We start from the raw sequence: 20,401 nt of genomic DNA on the forward strand, positions 1-20,401 counted from the left end.
CGGGACGCCGGAATCGCCCTCGCCGTGTGTCTCCGGGGGGCTCCCAGGGGCTGTGAGGTGGAGCAGCCCCGCTTCCCCTCAGGAGCTGCCCTGGCGTTAGTGCCAGTTTGGGCTGTGGTTTCGCCGTTAAGGTGTGAGTGTGTTGCACAAGAGCTGTGGGTGATGTTGGACTGCAGTGTTGGTGTGTGTCTGTATGTGTAAACAGATATATGTAGCCGTATATATATGTGTATGTGCATGGTTATATAACTCTTAAGGTTATTGAAACGGGTGGAGCTTGGAGGAAGGATGTAGAAAGAGATTGCTGTGATATATTTAGGAAAGGCTCATGGACAGTCACTTTTCCAGTTGCAAAGTAAGTGCAATGAATGGAAATGTTAGCCAACGGTGAAAGACCAAGCGAAAGTATCATGGCTTCGTGTGAAGTTTTGCACTACCTCCATATTCTCCTTTTCTTTTTCCTCTTTTTTTTGCCTCCAGGAGGTCATAAGTGAGGAGAGTGAGGAGGAAAGCAATGGAGTCAACTTGATGGAGTTCTCAGATGAGATCCTTCTGCACATCCTCAGCTACGTCCCTTGCACAGACCTGGTCCTGAATGTTAGGAGAACCTGCAGGAAACTTGCAACACTTTGCCTTGACAAGAGTCTAACACATACAGTTCTGCTTCAGAAGGACTATAAGGTGGGGAGAGTAGCTTGCTTCTTCTGTTAGCTGTGAGGACAAATCTGACTTCTGAAAAACAATGCCAAACAGTAGACCTTTCCAATGTGTATGCATAAATAGATTGCTCCTGAACTCTGAAATCAAATACACAATAAGCTGTTTTATAAAAGCATTTATTTTCCAGAATGCTTTGTTAGAACAGCTGTGTGTTCCCTTAGTTATGTAAAATACTGTCAGTGAAAACTTAACTTCTCCATATTTCTGGAAGCTAAAATGAAAGTAAACATGACCTTCCATTTGTAACTGTGGTGGTGTAAAGTTACCATTTTCTCAAAGTATGTTTTCCATGTTGTGCAAAAAAATCTTGTGCATGTTGCTGCTGTCAGGCATGCAGTCAACAAAGCCAGAAATTGTGTGCATCTTATAACAAAAATAAAGCTTGGGAAGGAAGGGTGATATATTCAATGGGAACTGCATCAGCCAGTGCAGGCAAGGGGAAGCCCTTGCTGCTCATTTCCAAAAGAGGAAACCGAAAGAAGAAGAATGGAAACATTCTTCTTTTGAGCTTCTGCACATAGCCAGTTCTGCTGAAATAGCTTTGCTGGTAGAAAATGGAGTTGGTTTTCCCTTCCACTCTCAGCTGCTGAACAGACTATAATGTAGAACGCAGAAGGAAAAGGAAGTGTGATCTTAAGAGTCCAAAGCATGGCAGACTGAGCTGCCAGCAGTGTGATAATTCTTAGGCTGTGCTGCCATCCCCAAACCTTTGGATGAGCCATGTAATCCAAGTGCCAGCCACTCTTATCCCAATCTCCAGCTGGGAAACCGAGACAGTGCCCACCTTTGCTGTATATCTCACTGAATGTGGTTTTGTTTGGGTGCAGGTAAACAAAGACAAAGTGAAGCAGCTGATGAGGGACATTGGAAAGGAGATCTACCAGCTGAACATGGCCGGGTGCTACTGGCTGCCCAGCTCCACTATCGACCACGTAACACGGTGCAAGAACCTGGTCAAGCTGAACCTGTCTGGCTGCCATGTCACCTCTCTCCGCCTCTCCAAGATGCTCTCCACGCTCCAGCACCTGCGCTCCCTGGCCATTGACGTGAACCCGGGGTTTGATGCCAGCCAGCTGAGCAGTGAGTGCAAAGCCACCCTCAGCCATGTTTTGGAGCTGAAGCAAACCCTTTACACGCCCTCATACGGTGTTGTCCCGTGCTGCACCAGCCTTGAGAAACTGCTGCTTTACTTTGAGATCCTCGATCGCTCGCGGGAGGGGTTTATGCTCTCTGGGCAGCTGATGGTGGGTGAGAGCAACGTGCCCCATTACCAGAACCTCCGCATCTTCTATGCCAGGCTGGCTCCTGGCTACGTCAATCAGGAGGTGGTGAGGCTCTACTTGGCAGTGCTGAGTGATCGGACACCTGAGAACCTCCATGCCTTCCTCATCTCTGCCCCCGGCAGCTTTGCGGAGACGGGAGCCACCAAAAACCTCCTGGACTCCATGGCTCGAAATGTACGTCTGGATGCTTTACAACTGCCCAAAGCCTGGATTAACGGCTCTGGGCTCCTGCAACACTTGAAGTTCAACAACCCTTTCTACTTCAGCTTTAGCCGATGCACCTTATCTGGTGGGCACCTAATCCAGAGGGTCATTAATGGTGGGAAGGATCTTAAAAGCCTGACAAGTTTGAATCTCAGTGGCTGCGTTCACTGTCTGGCCCCGGAGTCCTTGTTTCGGAAAGCGGAAGATGACATTGACAGCAGCATTTTGGAAAGCCTGGTAGTGTCTTGCTGCAACCTGAGACACCTGAACCTGTCTGCAGCTCACCACCACAGTTCTGAAAGCATAGGGAACCACCTGTGCCAGCTCCTGTCCAGGCTAAAGCACCTGCTCTCTTTAGCACTACCAGTTTGCTCCATCACAGATGTTGCTGCAAGTGTGGAGAAGCCTCCCACCACACCTAATGTGGTGCCCCAAACATTTGGAAGGAAAGTTCGGATTGGGATACAGACATATCCAAGGAACTTAGGGGACCAGGCAAATCAGAAGATTGAGTCTTCAGTGTTTTGGGCTCTGATGGGAAGCCTCCGATTTTTGGAAACCTTGGAGATAATTGGGTCCAGTTTCTCCTCAGCCATGCCCCGCAACGAGCCAGCAATTCGGAACTCGTTGCCTCCCTGCATCCGAGCACAGAGTGTGGGGGATTCAGAGGTGGCTGCCATTAGCCAATTGACTTACCTGCAGAGCCTCACCTTAGCACAGCTGCCAAATATTCTCACAGGCTCTGGGCTCATCAACATCGGGCTGCAGTGCCAGCACCTGCGGACTCTTTCCTTGGCCAACCTGGGCATGATGGGCAAGGTGGTCTATATGCCTGCTCTCATGGACATGCTGAAACACTGCAAGTGTTTGAGAGATCTCAGGTGAGGGCCTGCCCTTGAACATCTCCCATTTTGTTTGTGGATCTCCAGAAATGTGATGTGTGTTTGTTGTGGCTACTGTTAAAAGTGTTCTGGTCCAGAGTAACCTCAATGGCTTGAAAACGGGGTATTTTGCTTCCTGACTTGTGGAGAATGGGAAGGCATCACATGTTGTCCTTGAGGGCTCAGGATATGCCCTTTAGCCAGGGCTTTAGGAGCAAAAAGTGCTGTGACTGCCTTCCTTTTAGATAAGGAAGAGTGTATGCTGCATATTTGGGAGTTAGCAGCTTGTCAGGGCTGGTTAAATACTACGTGCCTTTGCTGACTTTTTGGCTTTGTGTACACGCACATCTCTTAAATTTCCAGGAAGGAAGAGACTCCTACACTGTCCAGATAATGGGGAGTTTTCTTTAGGTTTCCCAATGAGATATTTTTCTGCCTTGGGTTTGTATGAAAATCTCGCCTCTTTATTTTTTTATTTCTTTTCTTTATAATGTACTGAAAACATTCCAGATTTAGAGTTTGTCCTGTTGTTGTTCCTCTCCTGATAGGATTTAAAGGATCCTACCAAAGGTTTGGTCCTAAAGAGTGCAGAGAGGAGCTTCATGGTAGCCGAAATGTGCTTGTGAAGGGAAGCTGTGGTGGTTTCCTTGCATCAGTCCATATGAACGCAAATGTTACAACTGTAGAGAGATGGGTTTTTTCCTTTTTTTTTTTTCCCCCTTAATCAGCCTCTTTCAGTGAAACTGCAGAACCTGTCAGTCCCATTGCCCCCCTTTGCTCACAAACAGGTCCAAAATGCTGTGCAGTTGGGACAGCGAGGTCACAGTTCTGTTACCGTGGCTGAAATCACTGCTTATCACCTGAGGCTGCTGTTTGTGTGCCTGTTCCTGATCCACTGCAATAGTGAAGGGAGCTAGTGGGGCTAAAACAGCTCAGGAAGGTTTGAATTTTCCACCACTTCCCATTTATAACGGCGGAGGAGTGTGCTGGTCTCTCATCCAAGGGATGACAGCTGTTGGGAATTCAGTTGCTCAAGGTCTTGGGTTACATGAATGTCTCTTTAATCTTCAGGAGAGTAAATGGCCATGGAGGAACTGAGGGCTAGGGAAGGAGGTTTGGGTGTGCAGTGTTGCTTTGCTCATCCTAGGCCCTGTAGCTTCCTGAGGCTTTGAAATGGAGGCCAAGAGCGATGGAGATGGGAGGCAGCACAGAGCCCGGAATATGCAGGCTGCAGCAGGGCTGTCTCCTTGTACTGCATTTGGGTGGAAGCTGTCACTCTTCTTTTTTGAGTAAAGTCTAAGATTTTATATTGGCTTAAGATGGTTTTAGAAATTAGCACTTCCTCCTGATAATGCAGTTTCCTTTCGATTTGACTAATTCCCGGCTGTTTTCCACCCTTTTTTCCCTTCCTAGCTTTCCAGGCAGAGGAACAAGTTTAAGGGGCTATTCCAAAGAAACATTGCCATCTAGCGAGTGAAGGGCAGCATTGCAGGTGTGGCTGGTGTGTCCCAGAGATTCACCTGGAAACCTGGATCCTGGAGATTCTGTGCTTTTTGTCCTAAATTTACAGTGCCCCAATAATGATGTTGAAAAATTAAAGGTTTCCCATTCTCCTAATATGAATTTTTGCTTATTACCGAAAGTGCTGATATGCTCTTAGGATCTCTTCAGGCAATGCCACCCGACAGCAGTCGCAGACTGAGGCTGAAACAGAATTTATCAATTAACAGGATTAAGTTGCTGAGATACCCCTGCATATTACAAAGCCTATGCAGGGATTATCCAGATCAGGTTGGGCCCGACAGCTTGTTATCACCTAATGGATTAACCTTCTTGGAGCTCTTGGCTTTCCTGACCCAATGACCGAGATTCCCAAGTGCTCTGAAGCCCGGTAGTAAATCTGCACTAAGCAGATGAACTCTCCTGGTGGCATGGGCCCCAAGCAGGTTCAGCTCCCAGCAGGCTGGTTTCTGTGAGGGAATCACCCACTTATGCTGCTGGTTAAAACACAGATCCCTTGTTGGCCAGGTATGGCTTCACCATGTCATTTTGTTGTCCCCCTGGGTCGCTGCGATTGAAGATCCTGTCTCTCTTCCCTGGGCCAGGTGTTTAAGGAAAAGGTTGAGTTGATGGTAGTTGTTCTTCCTGTGGGAGAGCTGTAGCTCTGATCCTTTGCCAGGGCTGGTTGTGGTCACTGTGTTGGCCCCAGTTCTGCATCACTCTTTGTGCACTGTGCGTTTTTCATGCCTGCTTCTCCCCAGGCAGTAAACTGAAGATATGACCAGTTTGGGCAGTGTTTGTACACTGGAGGAGAAGGTGCCCAAATCCATATCACCTGCTTGGTAGATGTCAGGTAGCAGAATCCAGGCTGTGCTTGTAAGACCAGAATGGATCTACTGCTTAGATCCAAGGCTTGTCTTACCCACCATACTTCATGGGAAGCTTGCAAAACTGGGGTTACTCCAGGGTTACTCCCTGGGGGCGCCAGAATTCTGCAGTTTAGGGCCTTTCTGCCTATTTGTGCCCTTGTCCTTCAGGTTTGGAGGCACTTCTTGATCCGTTTGCCAGCCCCCCCATGAATGTGCTGTGTCTTTCCCTCTTGTCTGAGATCGTCCCAGGCATGAATTGCCCATTGATTTGTTTTTGTTTATTCCTGCAGGCTGGAGCAGCCATACTTCTGTGCAGGCGCCCAGTTCTTCCAGGCACTGAGTCACTGCTCCTCTCTCCAGCGGCTTTGCATCGTCTCCCGGAGCGGGACTCTGCAGTCTGATGCAGTGATGTCATTCATGGCCAACTGCCTTGAGGTCATCATGTGCCACATGTTTATGGGAGAATCTCTTACCGTTTGCAAAAATCTCCAGCAGTCCATTGTCCGGAGGTGAGTGCGGAAAGGGGTGGATGTGGGATTTCTGGAGCTTTTGAAGATTTATCTCCATTCCCTTGCTTGCCAAGGTTTATATGGCTTGGAGCTCTTGTTCCAAGGAGCTAATAGGTAATGTGTAACTGTTTGGCACATAAGCCAGCCTCTTACTTTAATGAGAGTGAATCAGTGCAATATTCGAAGGTATTATATGAATTTTTGATTCCATTCCCACCCATGTTCTCTGCGGTTCCGTTGGCCAAGTTGAAGTTCTGGATGCAAAGCTCCATCATAAATCAAATGACACTTTTTGTGTAAACAAAACATCTGCCGACATTTTAAGTACTGAGAGATTTGACCTTGAAGCTTTCCTCCTTTCCCACAAGTGACTAAGATAATTCTCTGTCCTCTAATCACTTGTAAATGTCACTTACTGATAATCCCCTGGCAGCGCAATTCAAAGCCTTTAAAGGGTTGTTGTGAAGGGTTTTTTCTTCGGAGGGTGCGTGAGGGGGGAGAATTGGTACAAAATGCCTTTGCACGTTTGGCAGTTCTTAAATGCATTTTGCTTGGCCCCTTGCAGCGTTCTGAGGCTCACGTGGTGGGAAACGTTTGTGTGTGAGCCGTGAACTGCATTTGAAAAGAGAGCTTTTAATTACGCTTGGCATTTGGAAATCTTCTAATAATGGCAGTCATCTTACAAAATATTTCCCATGCAGCAGACTTTCCATTATTATCTTTTTTTCTAGAAGGCTATTTCCCCGCCTTCAGTCTGTTTTCTTTGTCACCTACTGTTGCTGTGCCCTGTTAAGCTCTAATAAAAATTTCAAATCACACGGCATTATTAGTGCATCCTAAAGGGTGCTCCTCCCTCCCAGCCTTCCTCCAGCTTCAAACTGACTTATTACACTTGGCTTGTTTCCGTGGATCGAATCCAGAGAAGGCTGTGACTATATTAGCTCCCTACCAAACTGCTCCTGAGATTGTTCCTGCCTCTGAAAGCCTCTGTGTCCTTCTGGGATAGGGATTGTTGGAAACAACTGAGTGAATTCCTTGTGATGCGACAAGGATTCTTTGAGTTTGTTTTACACAGGGCTTCATATCTGTAAAAACGTTTCTGGGTTGATTTCAGTTGTGCTTTTGGGATCCTTAGAAAGAGCTAAAAATCCCCAGTTCCTGTTTTTTATTTTCCCTCCCTTCTGAGGTGCCGTTGCAGCACTGCCCAAAATTTTAATGTCCACTTACTGAGCAGAAATACACCATTCTGCAGTCTTTTCTCTCTCTTTTTCTCTGTCATGGACTTGATTCTCACTACATTCTCTACCTCTATAGTCTAAACCCTGGGAACTTTCCAAAGAGCAGCTGATGCCTCGTGGAAATGTTAAAAACTATTTTTATATTTAGCGACAGTTCTGGCTGTCAAACTTATTTTCTTCTTTTGTAATTTATTAATAGAGACGCTTGTATGAAAACAGGGTTTTTTGAATGTTGGGTTTTGGGGTTTTTTTTCTGAAGAGAGCATCTGCTCCCACTGCAAATTCTACACCTGAAGTCATAATCCTCTGTGACATTGTAATTGGTGGCTCTGGAAACGATTTTGATGTCACGTAAGATTATGACTTCAGGAGGAGGATAAGCAGTGGGAGCAGATGCTCTCCTAAGCAACAACGATCCCGTTCTCATGCAACTGTCTCTAGTAATAAAACGGAAGGAACAAAATACAGAAAACGATGTGTAAGCAAAGCCTGGAGTCTTCCACGAGCCATCAGCAAGTCTTTAACCACGTGACTTCTCCAGAGATCCCATTATCATCCTTGCACAAATGTGCCTTGGGATGGGGTCAGGAATTGACTTTCTCTTTACTGCATTTTGTCTGCTACTCCAAGGCAGAGAGATGTGCAGTAAAATCTGTGCGTGAGCTTAAACCTGTGGGTAAGGCTCCAATTCACACAGCATGGCTTCCTCTAAAAGCATGCTGCTGGTGACTCTTTAATCCAAGTTTTACATCAGGCAGCAAGTTGGAAGTTATCTATCCTTGTGCTAGAATGAAATGAGGTGATTGATGCTTATTTTTTTCCATTTGCTTGGAATGTGTGTGGATGCTTCGTGTGAAACATGGAGAGTGGGTGGGAAGGAGGAGGTGAAAGGAGGGACCTTGAGGCTTTGTTTGCTCCCTTTCTTGAGCTGGGGCAATCGATCCATATTCCTCAGGTCCCACTGAGGGTCAGAGTTCCTGTTTTAGGGCTATGGTGGTGGTGTTTAGGCTGAGAGATGGCTTTGAACAGCAAGATGGGGCCAAAGCAATTCACATTCTCCCAGTGCCTCTGAAAAAGAGAAGAAATGTGAGTGGGAATGGGAAAGACCCAGGGCTGGGCATGTATCAGGAGTTTGCTGCAGAAGGTAGAGCTGAGAGGGCTTGAAAATGTAATGTAGTGCAGGGCAGTACTTTTTCAAGTGCGGATGAACAGTAGCATTTGGGTAACAGAAGAGGCCAGAACCTACCTGGGGAAAACAGACTGGTTTCGGCTGTGGAATTGTACTGGAAGATGGTGAATATACAGGGTGTGGTGATGGGAGCTTGGGAATTAAATCTGCTGCATCACAGCAATGGCTTAAAGCCTGAACTGCTTCTCAAACTCTCCCTTTTTACTGTAAAAGGAGGTTAGTGTTATGTATTTCTGTTCCACTGGCCTGAAAAGAGAGTTGTTCTCATGTCTCTGAGTCTTGTGACAGCTTTGAACCAGGCCCTGTGGTGTCCAGCTTTCTGGTGAGCAGTTTCTGGTTGAAGTTTACTGCTATTTGGGACAAACTAATTCGTGTATTTGAGTCATTAAAAGCCTCTGATTCAGATGTGGCTCTTTTGCAATGAAACACAATAAGCAGAACAGGGCTCATCTGGAGCCTCATCAGCAAACAGGAGGCTTGCAAGGGCAAGGTCTCCTCTGAGCTGTAGAGAAGACTGTAAAGATTGTTTCCCTCTGGGCAGATAAATCATTGCAGTATTTTTCTTTATTCTTTTCCCCTCAGTGTGAACGGGAGGGGTGAGCTCCTTTATGTTTCAGGGAGATACTCCGCACATAAGAAGTGCGTAGTGGTTAGAGTGGGAGATGTGGCTTGAGTGATCCATATTCACTTCCCTGATCTTCCACTGGTTTCACATGTGATGGTGGTCTTGTCTCAGTTTCTGTGTAAATTGACATTTTTTTCCCCATCACATGGTGCTCAGCTGCTGCCACACTTCATGTAGCAGCAGATCCAATGAAAACAATGTTTTCCGTTTTATGCTGGACCCAAACTTTGCTGGAGTGCTCAGCTCCAAGCACGTGTTGTCACTGTTTAAATAACTCCTCTGTTCAAACCACTGAAGCATTAATTCCACAAACACTAAAATACCACAATTTGAGGGCATGTGGTTGTAGGTTCAGGCGTGACCCCAGACCTGCTGCTGTGCCAAGAGGCTTCTTTGCAGAACAGGTAAATCTGCTTCGCCTTTTTGGGCTGAGCTGCTGTGCTGAGATTGTTTCTAAATTCCTGCACAGACCCGTGTGTCCAAAGGCAGGTCCAAGGGGATGAGCCTTTCAGGAGCTTTCCCAAGCTTTTCCACAATGTTATTTTGTGGAAGAGTCAGTAGATGGAGCTGTGACCCATGGAAGGTCTCACCATTTACCAACGGGCTGCACACCAAATAATCGTATTTATATGCGTGTATGTCTCTGCCCCAAAAATCCTTCGGGCAAGGAATTTGGATGACTTCAGGCTTGCACAGCTACATGGTGTGGGTAGTGGGCACTTCACAAATGTGCAGGAGAAGTTGCTTTCCTGGTGAAGTTCACCATCAGAAAACAGGCTGGACGAGGGGATGGGAAATGCTTCAGCAAATATCCCCTTGGCTTCAAGGACAGATTTTTATTTTCCACTGTGTGCCTTTAGAGTTTTGTCGGTTTTAGCTGAAGTGTTTAGATAGCTCCTATCATTGTAGTGATTTCAAGGACTCTACAACACCAGACAATACAAGCCAGTGAAAAGTCCTTGCAAAAACACCTTGGAAAAAGATCAAGAAAGCTACAATAAAATAAAAACAAACAAACGAAAAACCCCCAAAGCAAAACAAAAAACTATCTGAGAACACAGCATCGTTAGGGATTCTTCATGAAGAAGGGGGAAAGTGTCAAGGCGTAGAGGCTAGCTGTGATTTATAGAAATGGAACCCAAGGGAGAAACCGTGGTGCAGCTGGAGTGTGTTTTGGGGTGCTGGGTGGGCAGCTGGGCTCAGCTTTTCACGTCTCCCAAAAGTGCTGTTGTAAATTCCTGGAGTCTGGGAGCTGTTAGGAGGTGGTGCAGAGGGCTGGGGCTGCCTGGGCTCATGGAGCAGCATCCCCCCAGCGTGTAGGGTCAGAGTGAGGACATGGCAGTTCCCTCCTAAGCTCTCTGCCCCTGTTCCCCAGCCACACTGGTACCTCTCTCCAGCAAATGGCTTTGCAAAGCACCTGAGCAACTCAGCACTGGTGAGGCCCCACCTCCAATCCTGGGTTCACTTCCAGGCCCATCACTTAAAGAAGGACACTGAGGGGTTGGAGTTTGTCCAGAGAAGGGAACAGAGCTGGGGAAGGGTCTGGAGCACAAGTCCATGAGGAGAAGTTGAGGGAGCTGATCGTGTTTAGCCTGGAGTAAAAGAGGCTCGGGGGAACCTTCTGGCTCTCCACAACTCCCTGACAGGAGGGTGCAGCCAGGGGGATATTGGGCTCTGCTCTCAGGGAACAAGGGGCAGGACAAGAGGAAATGGCCTCAAGTTGTGCCAGGGAAGGTTTAGGTTGGATATTAGGAATGATTTCTTCACCAAAGGGTTGTCAAGCATTGGCACAGTCTGCCCAGGGCCGTGCTGGAGTCTCCATCCCTGGAGGGATTTAAAAGCCATGAGGATGTGGCACTTGGGGACATGGGTCAGTGGTGGCCGTGGCAGTGCTGCGGGAATGGTTGGGCTTGGTCTTAGGGGGCTTTTCCACCCTAAACAATTCCGTGATTCTGTGACTCAGGTCACTCTTAGATTAACCAGTGCTGGAAAGTGCAGAGAATTTTTCTCATTTAGGACAATCTCACTGTTCTGGGGATCTAAACTCAGAGAAACACAAACTTACCCTGCCTTGTGCCCATATCAGGTATGAGCACTGCTTGGTTTGAAGTGACTTTCATTATAAGGTTCCTGCCACTTTCTAGGAAGAGCTTTCAGTCTGAATTAGATCCTCCTGTTCAGTCTTCTGCAGCATTACCTAAATTTCCCCATGCTTGTTATTGTCCTTTTTTAATGTGAAACTCTTGGCTGGATCTTCCCTTTTTCTTAAACTGCTGATTCCAGTGGCCCTGTGTGGCTGTGAGAGCTGTGAGCTTGCAGAAGGGATGAAGCAGCCTCCTGGGATTCAGTTGCAGAAACAGGGCTTCCAGGTGGGACCACAAGGCTGAAAATGAGTATTTGGAAAGTGCTGAGCGAGCCAGTCCCTCTCCTGGCATTTAGCACAGGACTGAGCTATCACAGATGAATTTTTGCTCACCCCAGGACTAAATATTCCCCCTTGCCCTGGATATCCCTGAAACGTTCTGCTTGCCTGGATTCTCATTGTGGTCTCAGCCTCAGAAAATCCCTTCTGGGGCTCTCTTCTACTGTTAGAGGGGGTGGAGGGGGCTGGAGGGGCAGTAGGTGACTGTAAGATCATCTTTGAATTCAGCCGAGTCCTGCAGTGTCACTCCCACACTGTCCACCCGACTGCTGCAGTCCTATTGACACTGCAAAAAGCTGCTGTGAGCACCTAGGGCTTATTCAAGATTTTCAAGCTGGTTTTACATCCCTTCAGCACCTTCTCTTCCTTGTGACCTTGAAGAAGTCCCTGTCTGTACACTGCTGGCTTTCCTGGTCCCAGAGCTGCCGGCAGTGGCTGCTGATCCCACCCCACCAGCCCCATCGTGCTGAGGGCTCCGGCCCTGCACAAGTGGGATTGCAGAGGACTTAATGTATCACCAGGCTGGTGTAGTGAATCATTAGCATCCTGCTCAAGCTTTCATTGTCTGCTTCATTTCCTGCTCTTGGAAACCCCTGAATCATTCTGTCACAGACTGAATAACAAACTGCATCCTTGTCGGCTTGCGTTGCCCAAGGATTCCTTGGCGGGCTTGTCGAAGGTTGAATGCATGAGGTGTGGCCCAGACACCTTTGCTTCCACCAGGGATGTTGTTTATGGGTGGGTTTAAATACTTTACAAGCCAGCAGGGCTTGTGGGACCATCCCCAGTTTTCCATATTAATTTATCTTCTTTTGGGGGTACTCACAAACCCCCTTCTTTAAATGCATTCCTGTGGCTGACCCAAATGGCTCGTTCTAACTGCCAGCTCATGTGTTTTGAAAGGAATTCAGTTCTGAAACCTTCCTCAGCGGGCCGATTGGTTTGTGCATGAAATAACTTTCAAGGATTGTCCTCTCTGTCTTGGCTGAGAAATAATATTGGAATAGCACTGTCGTGCTTTCTCTTCATGAGGGTGTAAAAGGCTGAACGGAAGCATTAACTGCAGCTTTAAAGCATTTCCATAGTAAAATAAATCTAATTGAGCAGTTATTGCAGTAGCTTTTTAATTTGTGGAAGAGATTAGGAAATAACTTTCAGCTTGCTCTGGCAGAGCACTCCCCTAGGACGTGTCCTGGGCGCTCTGGCATCGCTCTTTGGGTTCTTATTCCCTCCCCCTCTAATTGTCCGGTCACATTTGAGTGATGCAGAGTTCAGCTGGCAAAATAATGTAGGAACCTCAGTCTGCAGGCGTGTTTGATACAAACCTCAGTTCACAGGAGAAGTAGCAGAGTGCCATTCATGCCTTACAGGGAAACCACAGCAGAGAGATGTAATTTGCCTCGGCTCAGGATGAGTCTGATGTGTTATTGCTGCTTCCCTGTGGCTCAATGCAGTGGCAGAGGAAGAAGCTGCGTTGAAGATAATGGGAGGGTTGGCAATGATGTGTGTGAGGGATTTTCAGAGTCCCATCTACACCCCTTGGTCTCAGGTTGGAGACTGTAGTGATGGGACTTAGTGTGGGAAAATCAGCAGCTTTGGGAGAATGTTGGTTTGTCCATATAGACATGAAGGGATGGAAGACACCCCTAAAGGAAAACACTTTATAGCAAAAATATCTCATTGTTTGGAGTTAAGAGCAGCCAGAGGAATCTGAACAGCTTTCCTTGGGAACTTTTCAAGTCCGTTTCTGAGGTTTGGAAACGAAGTCTGCTCAGCCCTGGCATTCTGGCAGGGCTGGAAGAGAGAGTGGCACTAAAGAATGGATCTGCTTTAGAGTCGGTGTGGGGAAGCTTTGGATCCCCCTGAGAGGCTTCTGAAAGATGAGTGGGAGGCAAAGGTTCTCCCTGCTCCCAGGGGAAGGGGCCTGGGAGAATCCCACCTGCAGTTTCTTTGGCGAGGCCAAATCTTCTTTGGAAGGTGCTCTGGAGAAGCTTCTTTGGCAGTCACTGTAAGCAAGGAGAGCTTTGCAGCTCCCTGGTACTGAGGTCAGGGCACGGCCAGTGAAACAAATCTTAAGTGTTTGCCTGGCCTTCCCTGAGAAGATGAGAAAAGTGTGTGTGTGTGTTGGGTCATGCTGCTGCCTGCTGCTCCAGCTTGTCCTGGCACTTCCTCCATTCCACCGTGCCGTGCTTCAGGAAGGGAGTTTCCAGGCTGGCTCAGGTATGCTGGCTGAAGCTTTCAAGACAGATGCCACACTTGAACTTCAAGGTGTGAGCAAGTCATCCAGTGAAAACAGGCTGTGCCTGGCAGAGGATTAACAGGGCTTTGTGCATGTAGGCGGGAGAGCTGCATACCGGATAAAAAGTGAGTTGGTCTGAAACTTCTGCTCTTGAGAAACTTGCAGCTCTCCAAAAACAGCTTCATCAGCCTGTGGGGAAGGTTAAAACATAGAGGGGAGAAGGTGTGTGACTGCAGCAGAGACTGGTTTGCATTTGTAAAAGTTGTGCCTACCAGAGTCCACATCTGCTCTGTCCCCGCTGTGCTCTGTTCCCCCAAATCAAACTTCTCGTTTCCTTCCTTCCTCTCCTTCTCTAGAGCTTCTTTTTCCATGAGCTCAGCTGGGTTTGTGGAGGTCAGAGATCTGCCCTTGATCCACTCCTGATACACTGTATTTCCTCACTTTATCTGCTGTGTGCTGCTTTTGTTGGCAGTGCTTAATTATCCCACCTTGCGTGCCCTCGGTCCTGCTTGCCAGCTTCTGTGAAGTGGGATGTGCTGAAATGTCTGATTGGCTTAGGGCTTTCCTTGGGTTTCTCTGGAAATCTCAAGGGGGAAGTACATTCTTCAGCCCCAAATACTGCCTTATCCTTTCCTTACAAGTAAAGAAGGTAAGTTTGAGCAGCACCTAGTGCAGAGAGCTGTCACCTTCCAGGGTCTGTGGTGCAGAGGGTTTCAGGGCGGGTATAATCCATCCTTCCAGGCTGGCTGGTGAGATTCCCTATGGCTTTGGGCTACCCTTTGGATCTATCAGCAGGTGGAATCTCCTGGGGACTCACTGTCCTCTCTGGAGAGGCATGTCAATGTTTGCCAGGAGATAACTGCATTCCTGGGAGGGACTCTTTCGTCTTGCTAAAATCGAGGAAATCTGATCAAAGTGCAGCCTTGCTTTAGACTTTTTCTCTTTCTTTTTGACTTTGTCCCTGACCTACATATTGGATGCTGCCACAGTGGTTGGAAGTAATTGAGAGCATAGTGTTAGGCTATTTACCAAGCTGTTCACTTGAAAATAACCTTACTGTGTCCAGTCCACACCTGTTCTGGGATAATTCTGGAGACAAATAGCAAAGCATCCTTAACCCTTTCATCCACATACAACCAGTTCAAGATTTAAGAGCAGAGAGACGCTGTACCTCTGCTGATGCCAGGAGGAATTTGTGACACAGGGTGTGCTTCACCGTTCTTTTCCCAGCTCCATGGATGATTCCAACCAGCTGCTGAGGCCAGGTCTGCTCTGTGTCCACATCCACATGAGGACACTTCAGAAACCTTGTGGAAATTCCCGCTGGGTGGTTGTTGGTTTGGTGTTGATGCTGCTGGACCAGCGGTTATGCTGGAAAATATAAGTGGGGGGGGAGGTGTTTTCTTTGTTATCCCAGTGGTTGTTTCTGATTAAAGGATCTGTTTTGAAGGGGCTGCTAGTCAGTTGCCTAGAAAACTTGCTTTCATTTAATTAATCATGATGAGTTTAGTCTGGAGGTTTTGTAGGAGAGAGCAGGCAAGCATATCCTTGGCTTTTCTCCCTTGGAGAAAAAAAAAAAAAAAAAAGCAGGGCTTCATGTCTGAAACTGCAGCTCTTTTGTCTCCCCAGGTCAACATCCTTCTCTGTCCTTCGGGTTTTAATTTTACAAGCCATGCGTTTGCAGAGGTGGATGGAGTTTGAAGTCCATCCAGGTGTGGAATGAGGAAAGAACCCTCAAGAAGATTACAGGAGCTGTTCTGCAACTCATTAACTCACTCTCTTCCCCTTCTTGTTATCTCCTCCCCATGCCTGGGGCCTTTCGAACTAGTGCTCTAAGTGCCTCTCACTTAATCTAGCCCACCTGGACAGGTGTATGAAGAAAGGAATTGCCTTCCGGGGAAGGACTAAAGGAGCATAGATTGCAGAGGGAGGCTGCTTTTGGGAACTGCTAATCCCAGTTTAACATTATGACAGCTGCTCGTTAAAATCAGGGTGTTTTTAACAGGCAGTTAAAGGAGAGGCTTTGCACGCACATTTAGCTGAGAATAATAGTGAACCATGTGCATTTGATTTTTTTTTTTTTTCTTAAATCACGCAAATTGTACATGGAAAGAATTCTCCGGCGTCAACTTGCTGGGGTATGGAATTTACAAGGTTTGCAGTAACATACAGTTTCCTGTTGGGGGGGGGGAGAAAATTACAAAGGTTTCTTTTTTTTCTCTTATTTTAAGATCAAGTTCAAGCCCCTGGTATAAAACCAGCCTCCTTAGGAGGGACACTTACTGCGTCGGGGTTTTTCACTTGTCTCGGTGGCAGTTCATCATGTAAACTTGTCTGGGTTCTTGTTTTTATAGCTACATGTAAAGGCTGCTTATAAACTACAATTTTGTACATGGTGAGGAGGCAGCACTCAGGTCCAGTTTGGGAGAGTCTATATACAAAGAAGGAAGCAGAGGTTTCTTTCCCGTGGGGAAATGGCAGTTTCTTCCTTGCTGAACTTGAGTAAACTTGGTCGATTAACATGATTTTCTCTGCAGGACTGTGGTGTTGGATAAGAAACATGAAGAGCTGAGGCAGAGCAGGGACTATCAAAGAGACATTTGACTGTATTTTATGTGATTTCACTGCAGACTTTACCAGCTGCCTCCCAGATCAGCAGTTATTTGCTGGTTGATTTCTTGAGGGCAGTGCTGTGGAAGTAAGAAACTGCACAGCTCTGACACAAGTCCCCATATCCACTCGAGGAGCCGTGTCCTTTTCTGCCAGCCCTTAGGCATGAAGCATGAAGGGCAGGTCTGTGATGCAGAGAGATATAAAATTGCCCCAGGTAGTTCTGTTGCTGGAAATTCTTATTCCTGCAGCTACTTAGGTTCAGGCAAATTAATTCAAACCACCAAAGCTGAGCAGCTAGCCTGGGAATGGAAGTTTCTCTGCTATGTTTTTGGCAGCTCTACTCCAAATCATTTGTGGTTGGGAATGTCCTTTCTGTCTCCCAGGAAGTGCCAGTCTCTTGTGTTCCTTTCTTCAGTTGGCTGTATTGCTATCTGGGATTTTCATGCGTGTTTCCAGCAGATGGATCTCCAGCCATTCCCTCTCTGACAGAAATCTGGCCATTTCAGAGCTAGAGATGAGCTGGGAATCTTCCAGTCACACACCTGTCTAAGTTTGTTGAGCAGTGAGCTTCTCTTTGGACCCAACACAGCCTGGTTCAGCCTCCAGGGACTGGTGCTGCCAGCGTGACTCTGCCTCCTTGAGAGGTCCTTGTCACACCTTCGAAGGAAATGTGTTGGTGGCAAAGGACTAAGAGTCACAAACCTTTTTCATCTTAAGGGTAATTATGTTACAGTTTTACCCCCCCCCAGCTGTAAAAGACTGAACTCCTGTTATACTGCACTGAGTAATACTATTTCTCTTCCTCACAGGTTGCTGTCATGTAGAGCGCTTGCTGGTGGGCACTTGGGCTTTTTCTGTACGGTTCTTTCTACATGGTTTAATGGCTTTAACTTTTGCAAATCTCTTCCTTTGCTCTGCAGCCTGGATTAAAAAGAAGGCTGCAGTGTGTGAGTGTGAGCACACTTAAATGCTTATCTGCACATCTGAGCTTTCTAAACTTGCCTATGCTCTAATTGCAGAGTGTAGACTCTGCATGCAGAACAACCCAGCCTGAAGTGATAATCCCAGGCTCAGCCCCGAGGGAATGCCTGACACTGCTCTGGCCTGATTTTCCTAATGGCTCTGCAACTTGCCTCTAGTTTGCAGGTGGTTTAAATTGTTATGGCTGAGCACCTTGCCCAGCTTGGGCCAAGCTCTTGGGATCTCTGTGCGCGTCTTGATTTATTTTTTATTAATTTTTTTAAAATGTCTTCCTCCCCCCCGATTTTAGGTGTAATTGGGGCTTGTGCCAGCTTAGCAGAACTCACTGCAAAGGGGTGCAAACCCAGCCTGAACTCCCTGCTGACAGAGAGCGGGAAGACCTGGAGTTCCAGCTGCCCCTCCTGCCTCCTCTGAACAACCCTTCCTTGCCCCCATCCTGCATGATCGATACCCAGGCCATCCCCTTCCCTTGCACTGGAGAATTGGTATTTTTCCTTGGCTAATAACCTGTATCTGATTTAGTTTCCAGGCAGAACGCCCTGCATTAAATGTCGTCATTTTCCCTCTGCTTCACGAGGACTTGACAGAGGTCATCAGAGATGTCCCCATGCGGCACTTGGATGAAATTACCTTGTTTAAAAGCAGAGTGGCTGAGGAACCTCCCAATTTGTGGTGGTGACTGTCACAGCATGGAAAGGACAAGTCAGCGTGAACCCATGGAGTAGCTTCTTGCTGGCCTGGATTGCCCATCCTTGGCTCCTGGCCACCTCACTGGATGCTGTACAATCACTTTAACCAGGTGCAGTTGCAAAATAAAAAAAGCTGGTTCTTTGCAATGGGGAAACATCTACTGGATATTGCTTGCATCTGAAAATCCTGTCTCAAAGGCTTGTGGAATATGATGAGTATTTCCTTGTGGTTAATATGAATTGTTTTGTTATTTTACTGAAGTTAAAGGTAAGAGAAACTGACTTAATGATGCTCTTTCCCCTGTGTCCCCTGGTGTCTGTCCCAAGGGCCCCTGTGTATGTTGGCAGTGTGCTTTGTGGTATTGGTGGAAATCATTCTTTGCTTCGGTCTGTTTTTGGCAAAGTAGAAAGCCTAGGCCAGCTCAGAGGCACAAAAATGTGTTGCTCGATTGAAGTGCATCACATCTTTTCTATGTTACAGGTAGGCATTTGTAGTCACAGTCGTGCAGTCACAGATATTTAAAGGGTTGGGGGTTTTTTTTGATTGAGAAGTACCACAAGGACTCTTTTTTTTTTTTTTTTGGATAACAAATTAAGGTCATTAACACCTTGACCATGGTATGTTCCTGCTGGTGCTGTTTCCATTGGTCTGGTGGAAGAAGTTCTCAGCTCTCTTGGAAATCCTTGTCCTAGGGTAGATGGTGCCTACAGTGAATAAGTTGAGGCTCAGATCTGATTTATATGCAGTCTGTCTTGCAGTGTAGATAGGAATGTAGTGTTCCAGTTCTGTCCTTATATCCCATGCCTTGAGTTCATGCTAATTTTAGAGATGTTATGAAGTATTTTCACAGTGTGATTTCAGTCAGCTTCTCTGCTCCACAGAACTTCCTCAGGCATCAGTAGTGGTCTGGATCACTTTCATATTGCCTTATTTACTGAGCACTTTTAAAAGCATCAGACAGCTGTACCAAAAGCCAAGTTACAAGTTCCTGGAGCTACATTTCTGGGTGGCAGAGTTTTACTTGGTAGCACACCAGGTGTGTCTTCTGCAAAGCAGCTGCTGACCAGAGCTGTCGAACTTCACCCAAATCCCGAATGTGTTGAGCTCTGCTTTTCTGGGGAGGCCCAGAGTCATCCAAAGATGATGTGCCCATCTCCTTGTCAGCATTTTCTACACAAGATGCCATCTTCCCAAATGCTCTTCTGCCCTCAGTGTTCATAGAAAGCCTGGTCTGATGGGATAGATTTGAGAACAGAATGCATCTCTCAGCTTTGGAGGACTTTCTGTCCTTACTTTCCGATCAGCCACATGTGAGCCTGCCTGGAATTCTGTCCCACCGGTGTAAGTCTTGAGCCAGGCTGTGATAACCCTTGTGCTCAGAGCGGTTACAGTAAAGAGCAGGTAAGTGTTAGGCTCTGCTAGCACAGGTCTGTGCCTTGCTGAGACCAATCCCTGGTGGTTTGCTGTCTTTCCCATGTCTCCTTCCCTTCCCTTCCCTTCTCAGGACAGGGAGCCAGCACAGCCTTGGAATGCAGCTGGCAGCAGGATGGTGAGGCTAGCTCGTGCTCTTCCAGGAATGCTGCAGCTGAGTTCTGAGCACTCCCCGAGTGTTTGAGGCTCTGCCTCAGTTTTGGCTCCAAGCCAGGTGAGTGTGAGGAGCTGGTTCCCTGCTCCTGCCACTGTTTTCCCTCCCACTCCCCATGAGGTCATTCTTTCTACCTCTTGTCTTGTTACTCACTTGTTTGAATCGCCCTCTCTTCTCTCCTCCTCCCTCACTTCAGCGCATCAGATGTGCTTTCTGGCAGGAGCAGGAGCTGTTGCTCTGTCCAGTTCAGGACAATTCAGCTCTGCCTGGTTTTTGTCCGTGTTTCTTTCCTAGGATAACTAGTGAGGATGAGGCAGAGGGTGTTTGCAGAGCTGCTTTCTCCTCCTTATTTGAAGCATTGGCAAAGTTGCTTTGTCCTGCTTGTACTTCTGGCCTCAGGGCAGAGGGAAGGCTGAGGGTGTGGAGGCAGCTCTCTGATGCCTTAGGGGACCTGTTTAGTCCTGTGAGGGAACGCTGATGCTTGGTATGAGTGAGGGTATTCCCACCCTCAGCAGGGATTTCCCCTCCATAAACACTCTGTGGCATCAGCAAGAGCTTGGCAGTGCTGCCAACTCACCTCTTCCTATTCCTCCGGAAAACCTGGATTGGGGGACGGTTGTGTGCAGAAACCAGCTGTTGCTTGATTGTGGTGTTAAACCTTTGCTCTTGGGGTTGCAGTCACCTGATGGAACATGCTGTACACTTGGCTTGGCACATCCATATCCACCTGCCTCGTGTCCTGCTGGATGGGAGCAGCAGCCAGGGATGTTTTACAGCGCCGTCGTTCTGTTGCCAGGGATATGATGTTCAGGCATCTGTATTCATGCAAGTGGGTCACAAGTCCTGATGATGC

General features: G+C 47.3%; 1 protein-coding gene across 1 annotated transcript; it reads left to right on the plus strand.

The window, feature by feature from the left end:
- Window positions 1-461: 461 nt before the first annotated feature.
- FBXL18 (F-box and leucine rich repeat protein 18) lies at window positions 462-18,252 on the plus strand. The gene is made up of 4 exons (XM_017734089.1): window positions 462-681; window positions 1,548-3,088; window positions 5,748-5,966; window positions 17,796-18,252. The coding sequence occupies exons 1-4, from the start codon at window positions 529-531 to the stop codon at window positions 17,950-17,952; spliced, it is 2,070 nt and encodes a 689-aa protein (XP_017589578.1). The 5' UTR covers window positions 462-528; the 3' UTR covers window positions 17,953-18,252.
- The last annotated feature ends 2,149 nt before the right edge of the window (window positions 18,253-20,401 follow it).

This window comes from Corvus brachyrhynchos, unplaced genomic scaffold (assembly GCF_000691975.1).
Source record: "Corvus brachyrhynchos isolate BGI_N302 unplaced genomic scaffold, ASM69197v1 scaffold5, whole genome shotgun sequence".
Taxonomy (NCBI): Eukaryota; Metazoa; Chordata; class Aves; order Passeriformes; family Corvidae; genus Corvus; species Corvus brachyrhynchos.

Bases quoted from the DNA above. Each gene is read 5' to 3' on its own strand.
- FBXL18 (XM_017734089.1), top strand. From the start codon at position 529: ATGGAGTTCTCAGATGAGATCCTTCTGCACATCCTCAGCTACGTCCCT. The intron at 682-1,547 runs GTGGGGAGAGTA...GTTTGGGTGCAG, and splicing joins TGCTTCAGAAGGACTATAAG to GTAAACAAAGACAAAGTGAA. The intron at 5,967-17,795 runs GTGAGTGCGGAA...TATCTGATTTAG, and splicing joins CAGCAGTCCATTGTCCGGAG to TTTCCAGGCAGAACGCCCTG.